This window comes from Phaethon lepturus, unplaced genomic scaffold (genome assembly GCF_000687285.1).
Source record: "Phaethon lepturus isolate BGI_N335 unplaced genomic scaffold, ASM68728v1 scaffold5493, whole genome shotgun sequence".
In the NCBI taxonomy this organism is placed as follows: domain Eukaryota; kingdom Metazoa; phylum Chordata; class Aves; order Phaethontiformes; family Phaethontidae; genus Phaethon; species Phaethon lepturus.
Genome location: NW_010526855.1, coordinates 53,441 through 71,124, shown reverse-complemented (window position 1 = coordinate 71,124; position 17,684 = coordinate 53,441). Strand labels below are relative to the sequence as shown.

At 37.4% G+C, this 17,684-nt stretch overlaps 2 protein-coding genes across 5 annotated transcripts in view; both read right to left on the bottom strand.

Annotated features, from left to right (window-relative positions):
• Nucleotides 1-320: 320 nt before the first annotated feature.
• On the bottom strand, nucleotides 321-1,886 carry FGFBP2 (fibroblast growth factor binding protein 2). The gene is made up of 2 exons (XM_010283187.1): nucleotides 1,216-1,886; nucleotides 321-399 (listed from the first exon to the last, which is right to left on the bottom strand). The coding sequence occupies exon 1, from the start codon at nucleotides 1,853-1,855 to the stop codon at nucleotides 1,229-1,231; it is 627 nt and encodes a 208-aa protein (XP_010281489.1). The 5' UTR covers nucleotides 1,856-1,886; the 3' UTR covers nucleotides 321-399; nucleotides 1,216-1,228.
• A 2,609-nt stretch (nucleotides 1,887-4,495) lies between these two features.
• The window catches only part of PROM1 (prominin 1), a 61,505-nt gene continuing 48,316 nt past the window's right edge, over nucleotides 4,496-17,684 (bottom strand). For 2 of the 4 annotated variants that reach the window (XM_010283183.1, XM_010283184.1), the window contains 10 exons: nucleotides 17,610-17,681; nucleotides 15,342-15,434; nucleotides 14,154-14,207; nucleotides 13,205-13,285; nucleotides 13,058-13,126; nucleotides 11,171-11,263; nucleotides 9,472-9,587; nucleotides 8,312-8,380; nucleotides 6,199-6,239; nucleotides 4,496-5,950 (listed from right to left, as the gene is read on the bottom strand). In XM_010283183.1, the coding sequence (XP_010281485.1) occupies nucleotides 6,221-6,239; nucleotides 8,312-8,380; nucleotides 9,472-9,587; nucleotides 11,171-11,263; nucleotides 13,058-13,126; nucleotides 13,205-13,285; nucleotides 14,154-14,207; nucleotides 15,342-15,434; nucleotides 17,610-17,681 (666 nt within the window). In that variant the 3' untranslated portion in view covers nucleotides 4,496-5,950; nucleotides 6,199-6,220. The remainder of the gene's footprint in view (nucleotides 5,951-6,198; nucleotides 6,240-8,311; nucleotides 8,381-9,471; nucleotides 9,588-11,170; nucleotides 11,264-13,057; nucleotides 13,127-13,204; nucleotides 13,286-14,153; nucleotides 14,208-15,341; nucleotides 15,435-17,609; nucleotides 17,682-17,684) is intronic. The other 2 variants (XM_010283185.1, XM_010283186.1) reach the window with 1 other exon arrangement.

The following is a 17,684-nucleotide window of genomic DNA, read 5'->3' as shown; positions in this document are numbered from 1 at the left end:
TCTTAAGAAAGCACAAGGAGCATGTTTTCAAAAAATCTATTTTTATTGTTTGCACTAACCATAGCATCATTTACAGCTTTCACCTCTAGCAAACTGAAGGGAATCAGCACACACAAAAACCTGTTCCAAGTCAGCACTATTAAAGTGGAACCCCGGATACATAAATGCAGTACACCTCGGTGTGTAACAGACCTAGGAACAGTTAGTTCATCCTAACATTTTAAGTACAGTCACTCCAGTTTCATGCATTTTTCAGGGCTGTTAAAATGTTTCTTGTTAGGGGTGCAAAGAGAAAAAAGCTACAAGATATATAAAGATGACTCATTTTTAAACCAAAATTCTTACATCTAGATTATTAAACTACAGCAAGGACCCTTCTTCAGCTGTAAAAATTTTGCTCTGCAAAACAAAAAAGAAAAAAATTAGTCACTTTGCTGCACAAGTAAAATCATTAGCAGCCTAAACACTTGGTGCGCATATTCCCATTTCTGCCAAAAGTTTGCCAGGTTTAGTCACCAGCTCCTGGCTTTCTCTCTGAGCTGAAATGGAAGTGGGTATAAAACCCATCACTTCTGCGAGAGCTTTGCCTTTTGTAAATCCTGGCTGAAAACCTGAGACTTACCAGAGAAGCACCTGCATACGATCCCCTATCACCTCTACAGAAACAGACCTGCAAACCAAGACAGTCCGTTTGGTTTTACTCATTTCTGCAAGTTGTTTATGAACTTATTTTAAAAATTAAAATGCTTAATTATTAACTAGAAGTTTTGATGAACAAGCTTTAGCATCTCAATTTCTGAATGTAGCTCTAAATTGTTCTAGCTGATGCATTTGTTATTTGCCTTATTTCACTGGCTTAAATCCAAAAGTCAGCAGAAGAAGGAAGGAATGACGAAAGGTGGAAAACAAGCCCAATTCAAAGAGTTAGAACTGATATACCATAGGATTAGTAAAAGATAGGACAAACATCTTTATACATACTAAAGACCTCACCGGAGGCTGTCAAGGAGTCCTGAACTAGTAGCCATCACTGGGAATTTAAGCTGTCCAGCCCCTCAGAAGCCACAATATAGGCTATACCACGTTAGATTTAGTAAGTGAGCCTAGAACCTCCCTGTCCACACCCCTGAGACACCCCCAAAATCAAAATAAAACAAAACTACAACAGGATTTCTCTTAGATATATTCTGCTGTGCTTCAAGATGGGAGTATTACCTGTAGCAAATCCTTAACCTCTAAAGATGCCAATAATGTAGGAGCAGAAGCCATGCAGGGATTCCCAGCAATGTTCCCGTGCCAGTTTCATTGCTTCCGTTTCATTTTCAGACCCTTGACCACGTTGGGTTGGTTTTATAAGGGGTAGTATTGGAGGTTTTCCTATTTTCTTAACAGAGCTTTTCCCTGCTCCCCTCATAGAAGTGGAAATTTTCTGGACTGATTTGTCCTGGTTTGCTAGATCTTCTGGCTCCATACCAGCAGCTATTTGCTTCATGAGAGCCTCTGTGGGAGCCTTTTGGCACATGGTGGTCTTCAACACTTGTGTGGATTCGCAAGCGTGCGGGAGCTTTCTAAGTTCCACGGCGATCTGATTCCAGTAAATCTTTGGATTGTTTCTGAAAGCACGACAGACTGATGGCTTGCCAGTGAATTCACACCAGTAGGACATGCCTTGGCTTTTGCATTCAATTCTAAGTTTCATCTCCTCATCCCCACTCATGCTCATTGTGCAGACATCTTTGGTTTTAGTCCGAAAATTGATTTCTTCACCATTGCTTCTTTTCTTTGGCTTCAGCTTCTGTCCCAATCCTCCCATGCCAGAGATCACTACTAGGAAAAGAAGAGCAAAATTCTTCATGGTGAGAAGAGTGGACTGAGATCCTTGAGCAACACGATCCGAAAAAATGAAAGCAGTAAGTAATTGGCTGCTCACAATTTAAAGGCTTGGTGCACAAAGAAGCCTCTTTCCAGAGAAATGCAGGATGTAAGTTGCTGTTTGTTTGTTTGGTTTTTTTAAATAAAAATAATAAATCACACTTCAGTAGGCATGTACCCATAATATATAGCCTGAGGGAGTGTCGAATAACCTGTGAACTCCCAAGAAGGTAACAAGACAAATCTTGTGAACGCAGTTAAACTCAGAACGATAGTTGTATAACCAAGAAGCACATTCCTATCCAGGATGAACATGTCATATTTGATTTTTAACATATATTTTTCAGTCTCCAGCTGCTTTATAGTTACTTTCATGCCAGAGCTTGTAAGACCATATGGAAGTAAAAAAAGAGAAAAGTGCCAAACCAATCTATGCAGCTACATCTGCATGATTATAAATGTGTCCTATTAATAAAGGCTGATTTGTGGAACGGGTTTTCTGTGGATTTGCACAGTAAGGATGCAACTTGAGTACTTAATTTTGTCAGCACGTGGCATACACTGGGGACACATGGAACAATCTACACATTCTTTGAGCCATGAAAGATTTTTAAACTTGCAATATTTAAGAAAGATAAGGAATAAAGCTTTAGCAAATTAAAGTATTACAGGTCTATAAACATAAACCAAACATTTGGAAGTTTTATCATAATTGTCACACCATGGGTTGTTTTCAGCCAACAGAGCAAGGCAACAGAGCTAGCTTATCATGGGTCTCAGCGCAGGATATAGACCCCGGAGCATGTCAGACATTATTTGTGCTTTATCAACTTTCACTTTTTTTTTTATAAAATATTTTCCTGTTCATAATAAATGAGCTGTAAAAATGCCATAAAACAAAGGCAAGAGAATAGAAATATTTTAGTGCAGAATCCTGTACTAGCAGTTTCTGCTGCAGCAACTGAAAGCAGAACTAAGGAAAATCATGGTAACTCCCTTGGCATTCAGGAGGTCATGAGGAAAACATCCCTTGCATGCTGTTGCAAGCCACAGTACTTTTCTGGCTAATAAGACCCCACTAGGCACTTCTTTTGAAGACGTGTATGCTACACTCAGCCTAACCTGAACAGTTTCTGGAAGGGGTATCGTATTATTTAGGTATGCTTGAATAACTGTGGGGTGCTAGAAACCCTGGGTTTAAGAATAGCCATACATAAGGGAATAGAATACCACTTCGGGTATCTATCCATTCAATAGATATCACTAAAGAAAATACCAAGGAACAAGCATTAATTTAACACAGACAGTGAAGCAGAACACAAAAATAGAATTGAAAAAAAAATGCTTCTCTAACACTTGACAATAGAGTTCCTAACTGCTGTGGCACCTCAGCTAGTCTGAGAGCTGCCTGCTTGAAGACGGGGCCACCTGGAACAGCCACTCTAGGTAGCCTGAACTTTGATCTTCCAGTGAATGTGTCATGAAGTTCCCCATGACTAAATACCATTTGATGGAGAGAACAACATTGTTTTCCTATCAGCCTCTCTCTAAGGCTATTTTAATAACATTTTTAGTAGAGGTCTCTTTTCTAGCTTCTTGCCATTTGTTCCTCCTGACTGTCTCTTTCAAAGCACAGTGGTGTGGCTCGCCAGTCAAGCCTTAGGAGAAACAGCAATGGTACAAGTCTACTTAAGATTTACAATTTACTCTTCTGTTGTTTTCTGGGGAGTCTTCTCACCCATCATCCAGACAGACAGAAGAATCTTGTTGCCCACCTCACACTTCATTTCAAGGATTTCAAATCCGTTGAGCGCAAGCACTCAAAGAAGTCCTAATATTTGACTAACAAATGTGTTATTTACACTTGGTTGTGCACAACAGCACTGACAGTTCCTAGATTAGAAACTAAAGGCATTTGTCTCTCTTGTTCTAATAATTGTTAAAGAGTTCAAAACTACTTAGAAGTTACTTTATACCAGTTTCAGATCTCTTATTCTGAAAATTTTTAAAGTGTATTCATGAAAACAAATCAGGCTACAAGGATAAGGACAAATACCAAAGCTTGGGCTCAAAAGCTCTGGTATATTTACGTATTACAGTTAATATGTTACTGCCAAGTGTCTGTCTCACTCCCATTCAACGTTTGTGTCCTCTGCCTGCCTGCGCTTCAGATGAAACAGTCTGTTTTATCAGTGGAAAACAATTGTCCTTTTACATGTTAAACTAGGATGCCAGCAGTAAACTATGGCAGCTGAAAAACTGGCAAACGTTTAATTTTGCTGTCAGTGCTACAGAAACAACAACAGAAGTAGGCAGTAACACCTTGAGCACTTGCAGGGTATGTGGATATCCTCCACAACTCATTAGCTTGAATCCTACCATCTTTGCTTAAATCACATCCTTTGTGGAAGTCGGAAGTTCCCTCACCCAGAGGCAACGTTCTTTCAGTCCTTCCTGCTCCAATTCTTGGTCTCTTATCTTGCTTAAGCCAAAGTCATCAATAAAAGTAAAATATAACAGAAATTTTTAATCAGGATAAAAAAATTAATTTTCATACAATTTTAACTCAGTGCAACTCTTCTGAGACAGGTCTACACAAGAAAACAACTGAGAATTAAACATCAGGTAGTTAAGCAAGTTCTTTTTTATTTAAATGAACTGGGAACATTTTCTCAAATTAAAAATAGAAACTTTTAAAAATCGGCAGTTCTGAACATTACATATACACATATGCTACATACTGTCAATTAGAAATGTTTCCATATATGACCTAAAAATGAAAAATTTAAGGTTATTCCAGATTAAAGACTGGTATCACTTTTCAGCATTTCTTTAAAATTATATGACTGATTTACAGGATTATCCCTACTTCAATACAATGAACCTTGTTGGAAACAAAGTTAACAATACTGATATATGAAGAGACACTATTTTAGATCAATATACCTCATTACTTCACCCGCCAAAATGTTTTTACACAATTAACATAGGTACTTTTGGCCTTGTTGATGAATTCTGCTGTTAACTAATTCAGCAATGCAACTGTATGCCTAAATTCACGGCAATGATTCTAATAGTACAAATGTTAACTCTGATTACTAAAAATGTTTGAATTTCAATATTGGAAATAATATTTTGAAATTATTTAGCACAAATAGTATCACAGCCCTCTGAAAGGGCCACAACTTAACAGAGATACTATTAGGACATTACAGAGATGAGTGTGAATGAGGAAAAGGGAGACAAAGTAAAGCATTCTAAAAATCACCAACATATTCTGTCTCTCATGCTCTTTTTGAGTACTACTGAACTCTAGAAAGCTTAGCTTTTTTGCTATATTACACATCACATACACTCCCAACCCTCCCACCCAAAGAGTTTCAAAACAAACTTCTCCAGAAAGTCTCTTTTAGGTCTATACTGCAAAAAACACTAAATATTAAATAAGTAAAAGAAGAGGGAGAAAACAAAACTGCAACTGAACTTTTCAGAGACACAGGGAGACACTGTGGATCCCATTACACTTCAAATTTAGTCCAAAGTGGTCATTGAAGAGCACCAAATAGCAACACTGATCATGCTGGTAAATTCATTTGTGAAGAGTATTATACAAGATTAAAATATTAACTAAACACTTAAGTGTTAAGAAAAATGTATATACAAAAGTCTCTGTATATAAAATGTATTTCTATGTAAACGTGTATGTAGTGTACTTAACACAAATCAACAATTTAAGATAAAAACTTGACCAATTGTCAGAGGATTGCTAGGCAAAGACTGTTAATCTAATTAATTTATAAATTGTGATGTAAGATAGAAAGCCCAGTGTAAAAAAGTAAAAAAACAAAAACCATTTTAATTCAAGCCTTGAACAGTGGTATTCGAGAGGCAGTGCCCTGATCACAAAGTATTCTGTACAGTAGTTTATGGCATAACATTCAATAGTACATTTGGGATTTACAGTACAGGTGACATAAAACAAGTGGCTCAGGATTTGAAAGATGAATGCCAATGCCAATACACTTGGAAGAACAATGATATATTCCCATAGAAGTATCTTGAGTCTCATTTATATAGCCTGAAAATAATCACAAAAGCAATTCAGGAAAATTTGATTAAGACAGAATTATAATGTAATTTAAGCAGAATGAAGGCATAGATTTTCATATGAACATCAACATGGTTCAATAATTTTTTTTATTTTTTAATTTTAAACCTTACAGCACTCATGTTACTGAAAGCTAAGAAGCCTTCTTAAAAATAGTAAAGTAGTAAGAGACCTAGTAGTAATAGACCTAGAATTGACTTTAAAAGCTTATTACTTACCCCTTGATGTTTCCAGTATGTGTTACCACTGTTCCACAGAGCTATACAAGAAAAAACACAAACCAAACCCATCGTTTTCTTTTGTCCGCAAATGGAACAGAAATACCAGGTCTAACTAAGGTGAGACTAAAAGTTCAGTTGGCACAAACTGTTCTCAAACTTTTACCCATTTAATCAAGAATTTTTCAAACAAGAAGAACCAGAGTCATGGTTTTCTCCACCAACCTTTCTGGTTATCTTTGTTCCATGACAGAAATGCTTGGATTACCTATTCAACACCACTCATTTGAGAACTTAATCCAACCTCCAATTTTGCTCTCACAAAAATAGTGGCTGCATTTGAGGTTATTTGTATCTTCAATATGTATAGAAAAACACCTGTGTGAGATATCTCTACAAATATAAATATATCTCATATAGATCTCATACTTGTATTTACATATCTTATATTTATAAAGATAGATATTTGCATCTTTTGCCAGCAAAATAATCCAGTTGATTTCAAAGGACAAAAAAACCCTATGGGATTCTTTATACCTGCAAAAGTACAGGTGTACAGAGATGTATTTGAAGTTCTATCTTTCTCTATCTCCCACAATAATTTGTAGGAAATGAGAAAAAGTAAGGATAGCATAAAAGCAAAGAGTTTGCTGAAATGAAAATTAAAAACAAGATTCTATTGCTATGGGAATCCCAGGCTGAGAAATTCAAAGCATATGTATCATATAATTAGCAGTTTTTCAAATTATCTCAGCACATCAGAAAACAGCATTGCTTCAAACTGAATCCTTACATTTTATTATAGAAGACCATTTTGAGTAACTTAAAATTTAGGAAAAGGAAGTCAGGACTGAACTAGTGGGTCTTTGTTTAAAAGACTATTTTATGTTAGTGATTTTTAACTTATTCAGGAACATTGTGTTAAACTACTCATCAATCACTGAATATCACAGAAAACATGCTATGAACCTCAAGAGTATTAACATTCATATTAAAGATTCAAAGATCAGAAAGGGACTTCTAAGACCTGAGCAATTATTAGTTTCCTCTTATGTAAAATATCCAAAGTCCTTAAAACTGAGAGTCATTAGATATGCCAGTGGAGAGTACTTTTGAATTAAACACCTTGTAGGTTAATTTAGGGAGTTCCCTTAAATTGCAGAACAGACCATGAAAATTGTCATCACAAATATCACTAAAAACATTGTTATATGTAAATACTTCCTTCAGAAGGAAATGCAGAATCAAGATCTGGTCCGTAAATAGTTCCTGTAAAATACAGTTCTAATAAAGAATAATATACAACTGATGCAGCCATAAAAGCTGGCAAGACTTCCAAACTTTGAGCTCTCTTGGGATTTACCCACTACTAAAAGAATGGTGGTATCTTACTTTTCTGCCAATAGTCAACCTATACTTTCAGTCACGAAGTTGTAAATTAAGGCACAGTGAGCTACAGATTTCAATCATAAATTAGATCCTTCCTTAAGCAACTCGGATATTTTGGAAACCCAAATTTTGAAGTTGTGGGACATGCTATATTACCCCTATGGAAACTGAGTCTCACAACTAGCTACAGTTTTACAGCACAAAGGTTTTAGAGACAGGAAAGAACCCAAATCTCCTTTTTAAACACAACTTGAATTTCTTGTTTCGTGATGTTACACTAGTTCATGCAGAAACATATATTTTCTCTGTTCATGTTTTGTGCATACCCTGGATCCTTTTGCACAGGAAAAACTCGTCTCCTCACCATCTAAAAAACAAACCAGCTCATCCTATCACTTTCAACTGCTATCAGATTATTTTAATATGCTTATCAATTTAGGATCACCCACTGTGCTAGATAAATACCCAATTACCTGGATTTTAAGATCAAATTTAGGCAATTGCTTTGTTAAGTTGCTGGAAATTACTATGGTATCTGCTGTTATGTAAAGAATAGTTGAGAAATATAAATCATACAGCATTTGCTGTAGTGAGTAATCATGCAAAAAAACATAAATAGAGAACTAAATAATTCACTTTAAAACGTGCAGAAAACTAGACAGGTGATTAATATAGCAGATTAAGTGAGGACACGTGAAGGCATGCAGTTTCAGGCTTGGTTTACCTTGTAAAAACAGGATTGTGCATACCATATAAATGCTCTTTATGATAACCATTATTACCATTTTCTGTACTGTAATAAAATAAATACACCAAGAAAGACCATGTTAACTATAAGACATACTATGTACAGCATGGCTTCCAAGACATGTACATGGATGATGGTATTATATGCAAAAATAAACTGTGTCTGTACAATAGAAGATAACTTTTCCTTTGTAACATTCAGGAGTTATGGCATAATTATAATTTTACATTTTTAATATTTTTATATTGCCCACAAATTAATTAATTAATTAGCTATTCTGGTTGAGTTGGATACTCTAATATAAAGTCTGGTGAAACAGAACGTGTTACCTCTTTTGAAGTAACAAGTTGCATTAAAAATATAAACCCTCCCAGCTGAATAAAGTAATTTTAACAAATACCAGAAAAAAGGTCTTACATTTTCATGGGTATAGTTTTGACACTAAAAAACACAGAAAAGGAAGAGTAATTAACTGGACACTAATAAGCGAGTAATTTTAGCTGTACGTGCCTGTTTCTGCTCTCCTGACTTGTGAATGTGTAATGAAAAATGACCAGTGTGAAATTTGAGAAATGCAGTGCACAAACTAACTGAGCAATGAGCAAAACAAAGCATAGAAAAGAAAACAGTAAAAACAAAACCGATGGAAAAATATGTAAGAACAGTTATCATAAAGTAAAATGCCAAGTCCCTGAGACAGAGGAACTGCAATTGAAAAAGGAAAGACTGGTTAGGAATAACTAAGACAGTAAGAAAGCAAATAATTAATTCAAGGAGATTACAAAGCAGGTATAATTCACCTTAACAGGTCACATAGCAAAGCTAATCACTGGCACATTTGGAAGATATTTATATAAACACTGTACACGAAGCTCTGAAGATCTCATTCTGAAATAAGTTTCTCAAAGTCAGAGCTGGCAACATCTGCACAGAATCACGGCAAGTCAAGGCAACCAAAGCCCACCGGCATGAAGCACTTTGCAGGCACCAACTCAAACCTGCAGCATTTCACAAGAACATCCAGTTCTAATCTGACAGCACACAAGGTTTAAGGATTATAAGCGCCTTCATGTGGGACACTAGAAAAAACATTTCAATTCATTTGCCATTTAGCTTACTTAGGAGTATATACTTACTCATCATATACATCCTCTGTATCCATTCTACGATAGTGTTTGGAGAGTTTTACAGCAAAAATGATGGCAGGAATTAAAAATATTGAAGAGCCTCCCAAACCAAACCAGAAGGTATTCTGAAACAAAGCAAAATCCAGGGAAAAAAGATCACAGAGAAAATTTATCAGAAAAGTCCTGAATCCTTGCTTGACACTGTAAGCATTGTTACTGGAAGAACACATTAGAAATTAGTGGCACTCAATCTTGTGCACTGAGGCTCCTTATACTAGTGTGGAACAGAGCACGCTAAGCATCCTCCACTGTCAACGTGAACTAAAGAAAGAACACCACTGTCTTACAAATGTAACCGAACAGGAATATGTCCAAAGTTGCTCAAAGCTACAGAGCCACAGTAGCCTAAGAAGTTATTTCAACATAGTCAGCCTTGGACTGGAAAGTAATTTTGCGTTTCAGCATTAATTTACTAGCCACATTATTTCTTTTTCCATGCTTGAAATTTTAAAGTATTTGACTTTCTTGCTTTTCTTGTCAAAATCTGAGTTTCCAGCACTTTCTCAATGTACTTTTTAACTTGCTAACTGCAAGCCTGTTTGTGTAACTAATTCCATTATCATACAGTTGAACTGAGTTATCACCAGATGTTAAAATAATGATTTTTCAAATTTGATTTGTATTGGCTGGAGGCATTTTGACTTGTAAGTCACTCAGCTAAGTTCTATCATCAGGAAAATCATGGTCCATCTCCCACCAGATGGTTAGTGGCTACACAAAGGAGAACAGAAGCTCTAAAACTTATGAGATAATCACTGAATACAACATGATTCTGGCAGGTTAGGAGGTTTTCATGGCTAAGCATTATCAAAGTTAAGCATTTCATGGTTAAACAGGATCAAGGTTAGAGTGCTCTGGCTTTGATTACACGCATTTACTGTTGGTATAATTAGAACCTGGCTAAAAGTGCCATAAAGCTAAGCAATAGCTAGGAGAGGTTTTAGGTGGTTTCCAGGCATGTGGTTTCTTATTGTATTTTTAATACAATACAATTGATTTTAATATTTTAATGCTGTCCTCTTTCCAAGCTCTTTTGACAAGATGAGAAAGCCAATATTGTCCTTATACACTGCTATGAATCATGCTCAAAGTCTCCATTGTACAGGAATGAATAAAGACCTGTCTGCTACAAGTCAAGTGATAAAACCTCATTCAGGTTTTCTAGATTTCAGGAAAGGCAGTTGAGAAAGTTTTTCCTTGGTAGTTCTCACTCACTTCCTGCCCCCATCCCCATCCCCTTAAATTAGAAGTGGTTACAGTTGAAACGTCAGATCTTTATGCTCTTCCATTTCAAGGTGGTTCAGAATCAAGCAATCAAGCTGAAATCCACCCTTTCCAGAATTTTTATGCCAAACCAGTAGTACTGTACTTACTTTGCAATTCAAGCTGGAAGAAATTTAAGAACAGTTAATTTTACAGAATTCTTGCTAATAGAAACCTGAGTTTAATGGGAACCTAAAACAAGTCCAGCACTGGTTTGGCTTTGGACTTGATCCAGATCAGAACATATTTTCCTTGCATAACTTTGGATGTGATACTTTATTATCATACCTCAGAACAGTCTAGCCAGAATAATTAAATGCAGATTTATGTTCAAAGAATTTCCCAATTGATGCCCCAATTTTGAGTAACAGAAAATATTTCTTACCACAGAATCAGTTACATAGCTGCATAAAAAAATATCTACTGCTGTATCTATCACATTGGCAATAGGCTTGCATGCTGCTACCTCCATGGCAATCTGAAAGACAGATTAAAAAAAGGTACAGTTTGAAGTATCTAACAGAATAAGGTAAGAATCACAAAACTTGCTTACACTTACAGATACTGTTTACTAAATTGTTATCTCTCACTCTATCCAAATTCATAGAATCATGGAATTGTTTAGGTTGGAAAAAACCTTTAAAATCAACTGAATCCAATCATTAACCTAGTCAATGACTAAAACATGTCCCCAAGCACCACATCTACAGGTCTTTTAAATACCTCCAGGGATGGTGACTCAACCACTTCCCCGGGCAGCCTGTTCCAATGCTTGACCACCCTCTCAGTGAACTAATTTTTCCAAATATCCAATCCAAACTTCCCCTGATGCAACCTGAGGCCATTTCCTCTCATTCTATCACTAGTTACGTGGGAGAAGTGACTGACATCCACCACGCTACAGCCTCCTTTCAGCGATAAGGTCTCCCCTCATCCTCCTCTTCTCTGGACTAAACAACCCCAGTTCCCTCAGCCGCTCCTCGTAAGACTTGTGCTCTAGTCCCTTCATGAGCTTCGCAGCCCTTCTCTGGACACGGTCCAGCACCTCAATGTCTTTCTTGTCATGAGGGGCCCAAAATTGAACACAGTATTCGAGGTGCAGCCTCACCAGTGCCAAGTACAGGGGCACAATCACTTCCCTGCTCCTGCTGGCCACCTGATACAAGCCAGGATGCTGTTGGCCTTCTTGGCCACCTGGGCACACTGCTGGCTCATATTCAGTCAGCTGTTGACCAATGCCCCCGGGTCCTTTTCCACCAGGCAGCTTTCCAGTCATTCTTCCCCAAGCTTGTAGCATTGCACGGGGTTGTTGTGACCCAAATGCAGGATCCGGCACTTAGCCTTGTTGAATCTCATACAGCTGGCCTCGGCCCATCGATCCAGCCTGTCCTGATGCCCCTGTAGAGCCTTCCTGCTCCCAAGCAGATCAACACTCCCACCCAACTTGGTGTCATCTGCAGACTTACTGAGGGTGCACTCAATCCCCTCATCCAGATCATGGATGAAGAAATTAAAGAGAACGGGCTCCAATACCGAGCCTTGGGGAACAGCATTTGTGACAGGCCACCAACTAGACTTAACTCCATTCACCACCAACTCTTTGGGCCCAGCCATCCAGACAGTTTTTTACTCAGCGAAGAGCACACCCATCCAAGCCACGAGCAGCCAGTTCCTCCAGAACAATGCTGTGGGAAATGGTGTCAAAGGCTTTAGTGAAGCCTAGGCAGACAACATCCACAGCCATTCCCTCGTCCACTAAACGGGTTGCCTTGTCATAGAAGGAGATCAGGTTCAAACAGAACCTGCCTTTCATAAACCCACGCTGACTGGGCCTGATCACCTGGTTGCCCTATACATGCAAAATAAATTCCAGTGGGATATGCTATCAACAGAACATACACATCTTTAAAACATCAGCTTACTTCTCTGCAGCTGAAGAAAGAAAAATAAAACAAGATGCAAATTACATCAATTTGAACTAAGCAGGGTCAAGCTCAGTGCAATATTAGCACAAATGGTAGATTTCAAGCTAGCCCTGGAAAAATGATACTATGTTAAATTTCCATTTTTTTCCAATCAAGACAGCTCATAGTTTCGATTCTACTTTGCACACAACAAAGGTATTTATAGAAGTTTTCCCCGTCGTAAGTACAAATATCTTACAAACTGAAACTGTAAAAGACACCATCAAAGTAACGTTTTTATTATTATTTTTATTGTTTTTATGTTTTTTTTAAATGCAGCTTCTCTCAATGAAGTAAATGCACCTTACCGACTGCTTGACCCACTCAACGTATTGCTCAAAGTAGCCAACTACGGTATCCATGAACTTTTTTGTCTCCTAGGAACAGACAAAAGTAAGTGAACCTCTATCTCCACGACATCATAAATTAATGTACTTTAATCAAATAAAGCTTACCTGGACAATAACTAGAGAAGCGTTGTTATTTATGAGAAGCTGGGCAGCATTAACAGCGCTAATGACATTTTTCACCTTAACCTGGAGAGGAAGAGATGGCATTTAATATAAATAAATACCTTTCAGGCTGTTACAATGGCTCTGCAGCCATTGTCAGGAACTTCTTGATAAACCAGCGTCACTGTCCTGTCAAAACATGCAATTCCAGTAGGAAGAATCCAGCCACCATGCAGGCTGGTGGTGACAGAAAGCTTTGCTGACAGAAAAGTAGCCATCCTGTTATTTATTCTCCCAAAGCTGGCAGAGCATGAAGGCAGCTGTTCTCACTGTGGTGCAGGCACTAGCTGCTACTTCGAGGAGAAATGCGGGCTGCCCTGGGGAAGCCTCTATATAGATCCAGGTTTCCACAGCGAGGTTGATGCTGCAGAAGCAGGAAGGTAACGAGTACAATGCTAAAGAAACATGACCCCGTGGGAGTTGGACACTGGGTAAGAGGTGGTTAAAGATGTGAGTCACAAAGCTCTCTCTTCTCAGTTGTACTTTTGCATTTGGTTTCTTGGTTGTCCCCCCCAAGTTTTACATTCAAGGATTCTAGAAAAAACAACTACATTTTTAGGAACACGAATAACACAATCTATGGGATTGTACTGAAGCCTATTTTATTGCGTGACAATTAAGTTTACAATTAATACTTCAAAAAATATCCCAAATGTTGGGTTTTTTCTTCTTCTTTTTTTTCTCCTCTATAAGGATGGGAAAGCTAGGGTAAAAAAAAGCTGTGCAGAAGAGATATCTAAATCCTTGTTACTACCTCAATGCATTACAATCTCTTCCAATAACACAGCAGCTAGAAATAGAAAGAACCGTACTGAAAATATATGCCCTGCATGTAAAATGGATGGATTTAACACACATAAAAACATTCCTGTTGCCAGAAAGAAAAGCTTACCGTAAGTTCAGATGACGTCCTCTTCAGTAACCTAATGCTCTGATTTAAAGTGCTCTATTAGAAAGAGGGTGGGTTGGAAAAAAAGATTCAAGTCATTACTACAGGTAGGAGCCCACCTGTTTTAACATTATATGCATGCTTTGACCTTCAATAGACTATTTTGTTTCTAATACAACATATCACATTATATATAGTAACAACAGTTGTATTAAAACTAATATATTGTGGGTTTAATTGTTTAATCAGTATTTCACTGACAGCACTAAGTAGTTATGAATGGTATACTGGAAGACTTCAGGTTTAACTAAAGTTAGTAGCAACAAACTGAGTAAGACTTATTTGGAAGGAAGAAAGAACAGTTAAAATCAGAACCAAGCGTTCAGAGAATTCTGTATTGTGCAATTTCAGAAGGGAAAAAGCACTTACCCTAGCTTTAACATATTTCTTGACAGTCAGTTTTGTGAAAGAAAAAAGAGATTAGAATAATTAGGAGTTAATTAGGAAAGAACAGCATAGAATCAGAGTGGAACAGAAGACCTAATGGTTTTCTACAAGGCGGTTTTGATAGGGGCAGAAATACTGCATCAGATGCTAGGATAAACTAGAAGTCTTCATATTATGTAGAGGAAAAAGCAACACCTAGCATGTATGAGATCCACAGCTTGGTACTATACAAATGAGTGCCTGGCCAATCAGGCAGAAGCAGCCCTTTCACATCTTTTATCACATCAGACAGAAAGATTTATCTTTGCCTCTAAATACTACTGTCAGGAGTTTCCAATTCCAATACTGTTAGGTGATTGCTACCTCCAAGAAATAAAGTGTGAAAGTGAGAACCATTTTTATTACTGAAGACAAATGGTAAGCAAAAAAGAAAATGAGCGATTTAGGGTTAGAACTTTGTAAAGTTCTCCCCTGTTTCCTTTTTTATTCATACGTAATCACAAATAGATACAGAAAAAATGGGGAAGAAAAAGGTCATGATTTTAGACAGTATTATAAAGTATTAATATTATATGTAGGATAACTATTAAACACATACTTTAACCAGATTACTCTTCAGTGACACAATGCAAATGCGATGTGTGCTTATATAATTGCAAAAGTCCAGCTTTCCAAACTGTATTTAAGAGATTTAGAGATTCATATTTCCTAAAATTATGTTTTAATATTGCTTTAATATTTTACCATAGCTTGCTCTAGCGGAACAACTTGCTGGCTATGAATCATTCGAATGTTGTTTGCGTGTCCTTTTAAGGCATTTTCCAGTGCTCCTTTTGGCTGAAAAAAATGCAATTATGCAGTATTGTTCAGTAGTCTCAAAGCTTTCCAACAAAGCAAAAAACAATGAAAGTTGCACATGATACTCATCCACTGCATAACAACTGATGCTAACAATGGGATATGGCAAACTGAATTCCTCAACACAAGGAGGGGAAAAAACCCACCGTATTAATAATTCAAACCTCAGCAACCAAAACAAATATATTATACTGCTTCTCTGGCTATGACATTATCAGCACAGATTTAACTTAAGAGAACTTTCACATGGTGCATTAAGTCATTTTAAATACAGAAGAGCAAACACATCCTCCTCTCACTTCCCACAAGCCAGACTTCATTGCAAGAACCCTGCAGCACTGAACCCCGTCTGGGACAAGCATTTCCCAATCACGGGTACTCACTTTTGTTTTGGTCACTGTGGACATTACCCTGAGGCACGCTCTGCTTTCTGGGGGGCACAGAAGTTTAAATATTTTCAGCCAGTAACTTAGAAAGGTATCTGTGAAGGCTCTCACCTTTCAGTCAGAAGGTATGAGTTTGTGCTCTGATTTTCAAGTCCAAATGCCTGTCTGGAGCTCACACTTGTTGCAAAATACTGTAAAATTTGATTTTACTCTCAGGAATAAATTTCTTTTCCATTTCCTTTCGGTGGCAAAATCACCTGGCTCCCTGCATACACACTGCTAACTCCATTTTGGAAATGTAATAAAGGCAGACCTCAATGCTCTGAGATGCATTTGCTTCCTGTGAAGCATTCACATAAGCGGTCAGCTGTGGTCACTGAGCAGCTTCAGGATGCTTCCTCTGCTGTACTGACAAGCTGAATCCACTTACTTATAACACCTGGGAGTGGTATTGCGCCCTCCTCCATACCCTTACCCTTGGTTTGAAGTTTTATTCCATCTGCTCCTTCCAGTGTAAAAACATACCTTCAACTCTGTGTAAGCTGCCAGAAAATGCAAACTATACACCCGAAGTTAATTAATTCAAAAATTTTTAAATTTATTTTTTAAATGTATTGTTCTTGTAAACTTTAAGAGCTATCACTAACAACAAAGGGGGATTATAAAATATCCTTGGAAACTAGTATCAATTTTGAAACAATCTAACTTTTGTAATACTTCGGGGGTTTGGGGGGTTTTTTTGGCAATGTGTGGCTCACCCATGGTGCTTGAAGAGAATGCTAACTAAGATATAAAAAACCCCATGAGCAGTCTAACCTTGACATGAGTGCACATGTGGCAGAAAATAAAAATGCAATAGGTGTGATAAAATTATGCAAAAAGTTGGAGTAAATACACCAGGAGCCTCTACTGGTACCCTCCTCTCCCTGGAGGAGGGATAGATATCTGATAAATTCCAAACAGCATGGTGTCACTCTGCTGTCTGTATCCCTTAGTGATCAAAGTGATCGTAGTATGTGTGCAGCATAACTCTTTCTCCCACATCACAATGCAGGAATCTGTCTTGGGCCAGTGGCCAAACTATGACTCTCATTTTGAAAAGTAAATATAAGGTGACCTTGACATGCATACAAATGTATCAACTGAATATTCACTATCGGTTAACACAGCTGTGTCAATCTGCAGATGCATTTGCAGGCAATGTTGTTAGCTATACCCTCTGAGCATTGTCCATGTGTCTGCATTCAGAAAGCCCTTCTGAACAGACAGGATCTATTTTGTGCATTCTCCCCCCACAATGGAGCCCCAGTTCTCTTTAGAGCCCTTATGAGCTGCCACAGTATTACTTCTATTGTTAACTGCAAAATCTTCTACTCACTAACCAAAAGAAAATTAATTCAGATAATCTTTTCCATCATGATCTAACCAATTTTTCTTCCAACTGGGACTGTAAAATATAGACAGCATCACAGGAAGTACTCAAACGAAGTATTCCCCTCATTTCTTAAGCAAACAGTGGAGTTTAAGACATTATACTTCCAAAGCAGAAATTGTACAACAGTTAGCATACAAAATTCAGTAATTAGCAACGTTTAAAATGCAGCTTATATGCAACATTGTTCTTCAAAGTTTCTCCTTACGCGATGATGCATCATGTATTATAAGTACAAGAATTCTCCCATAGGAAGTCTAAATACTTGGCTATGTAGTTATATAGTATATAAAACAATACATTTTATGTATTATTGTATTAGTGAATTATCCTTACCAGCTGGTCTGCTCTTGCTTCTAAGTCATTAGCAAATGACAGAAGATCAACCTTGGTAACACTTTTGTTGATCTG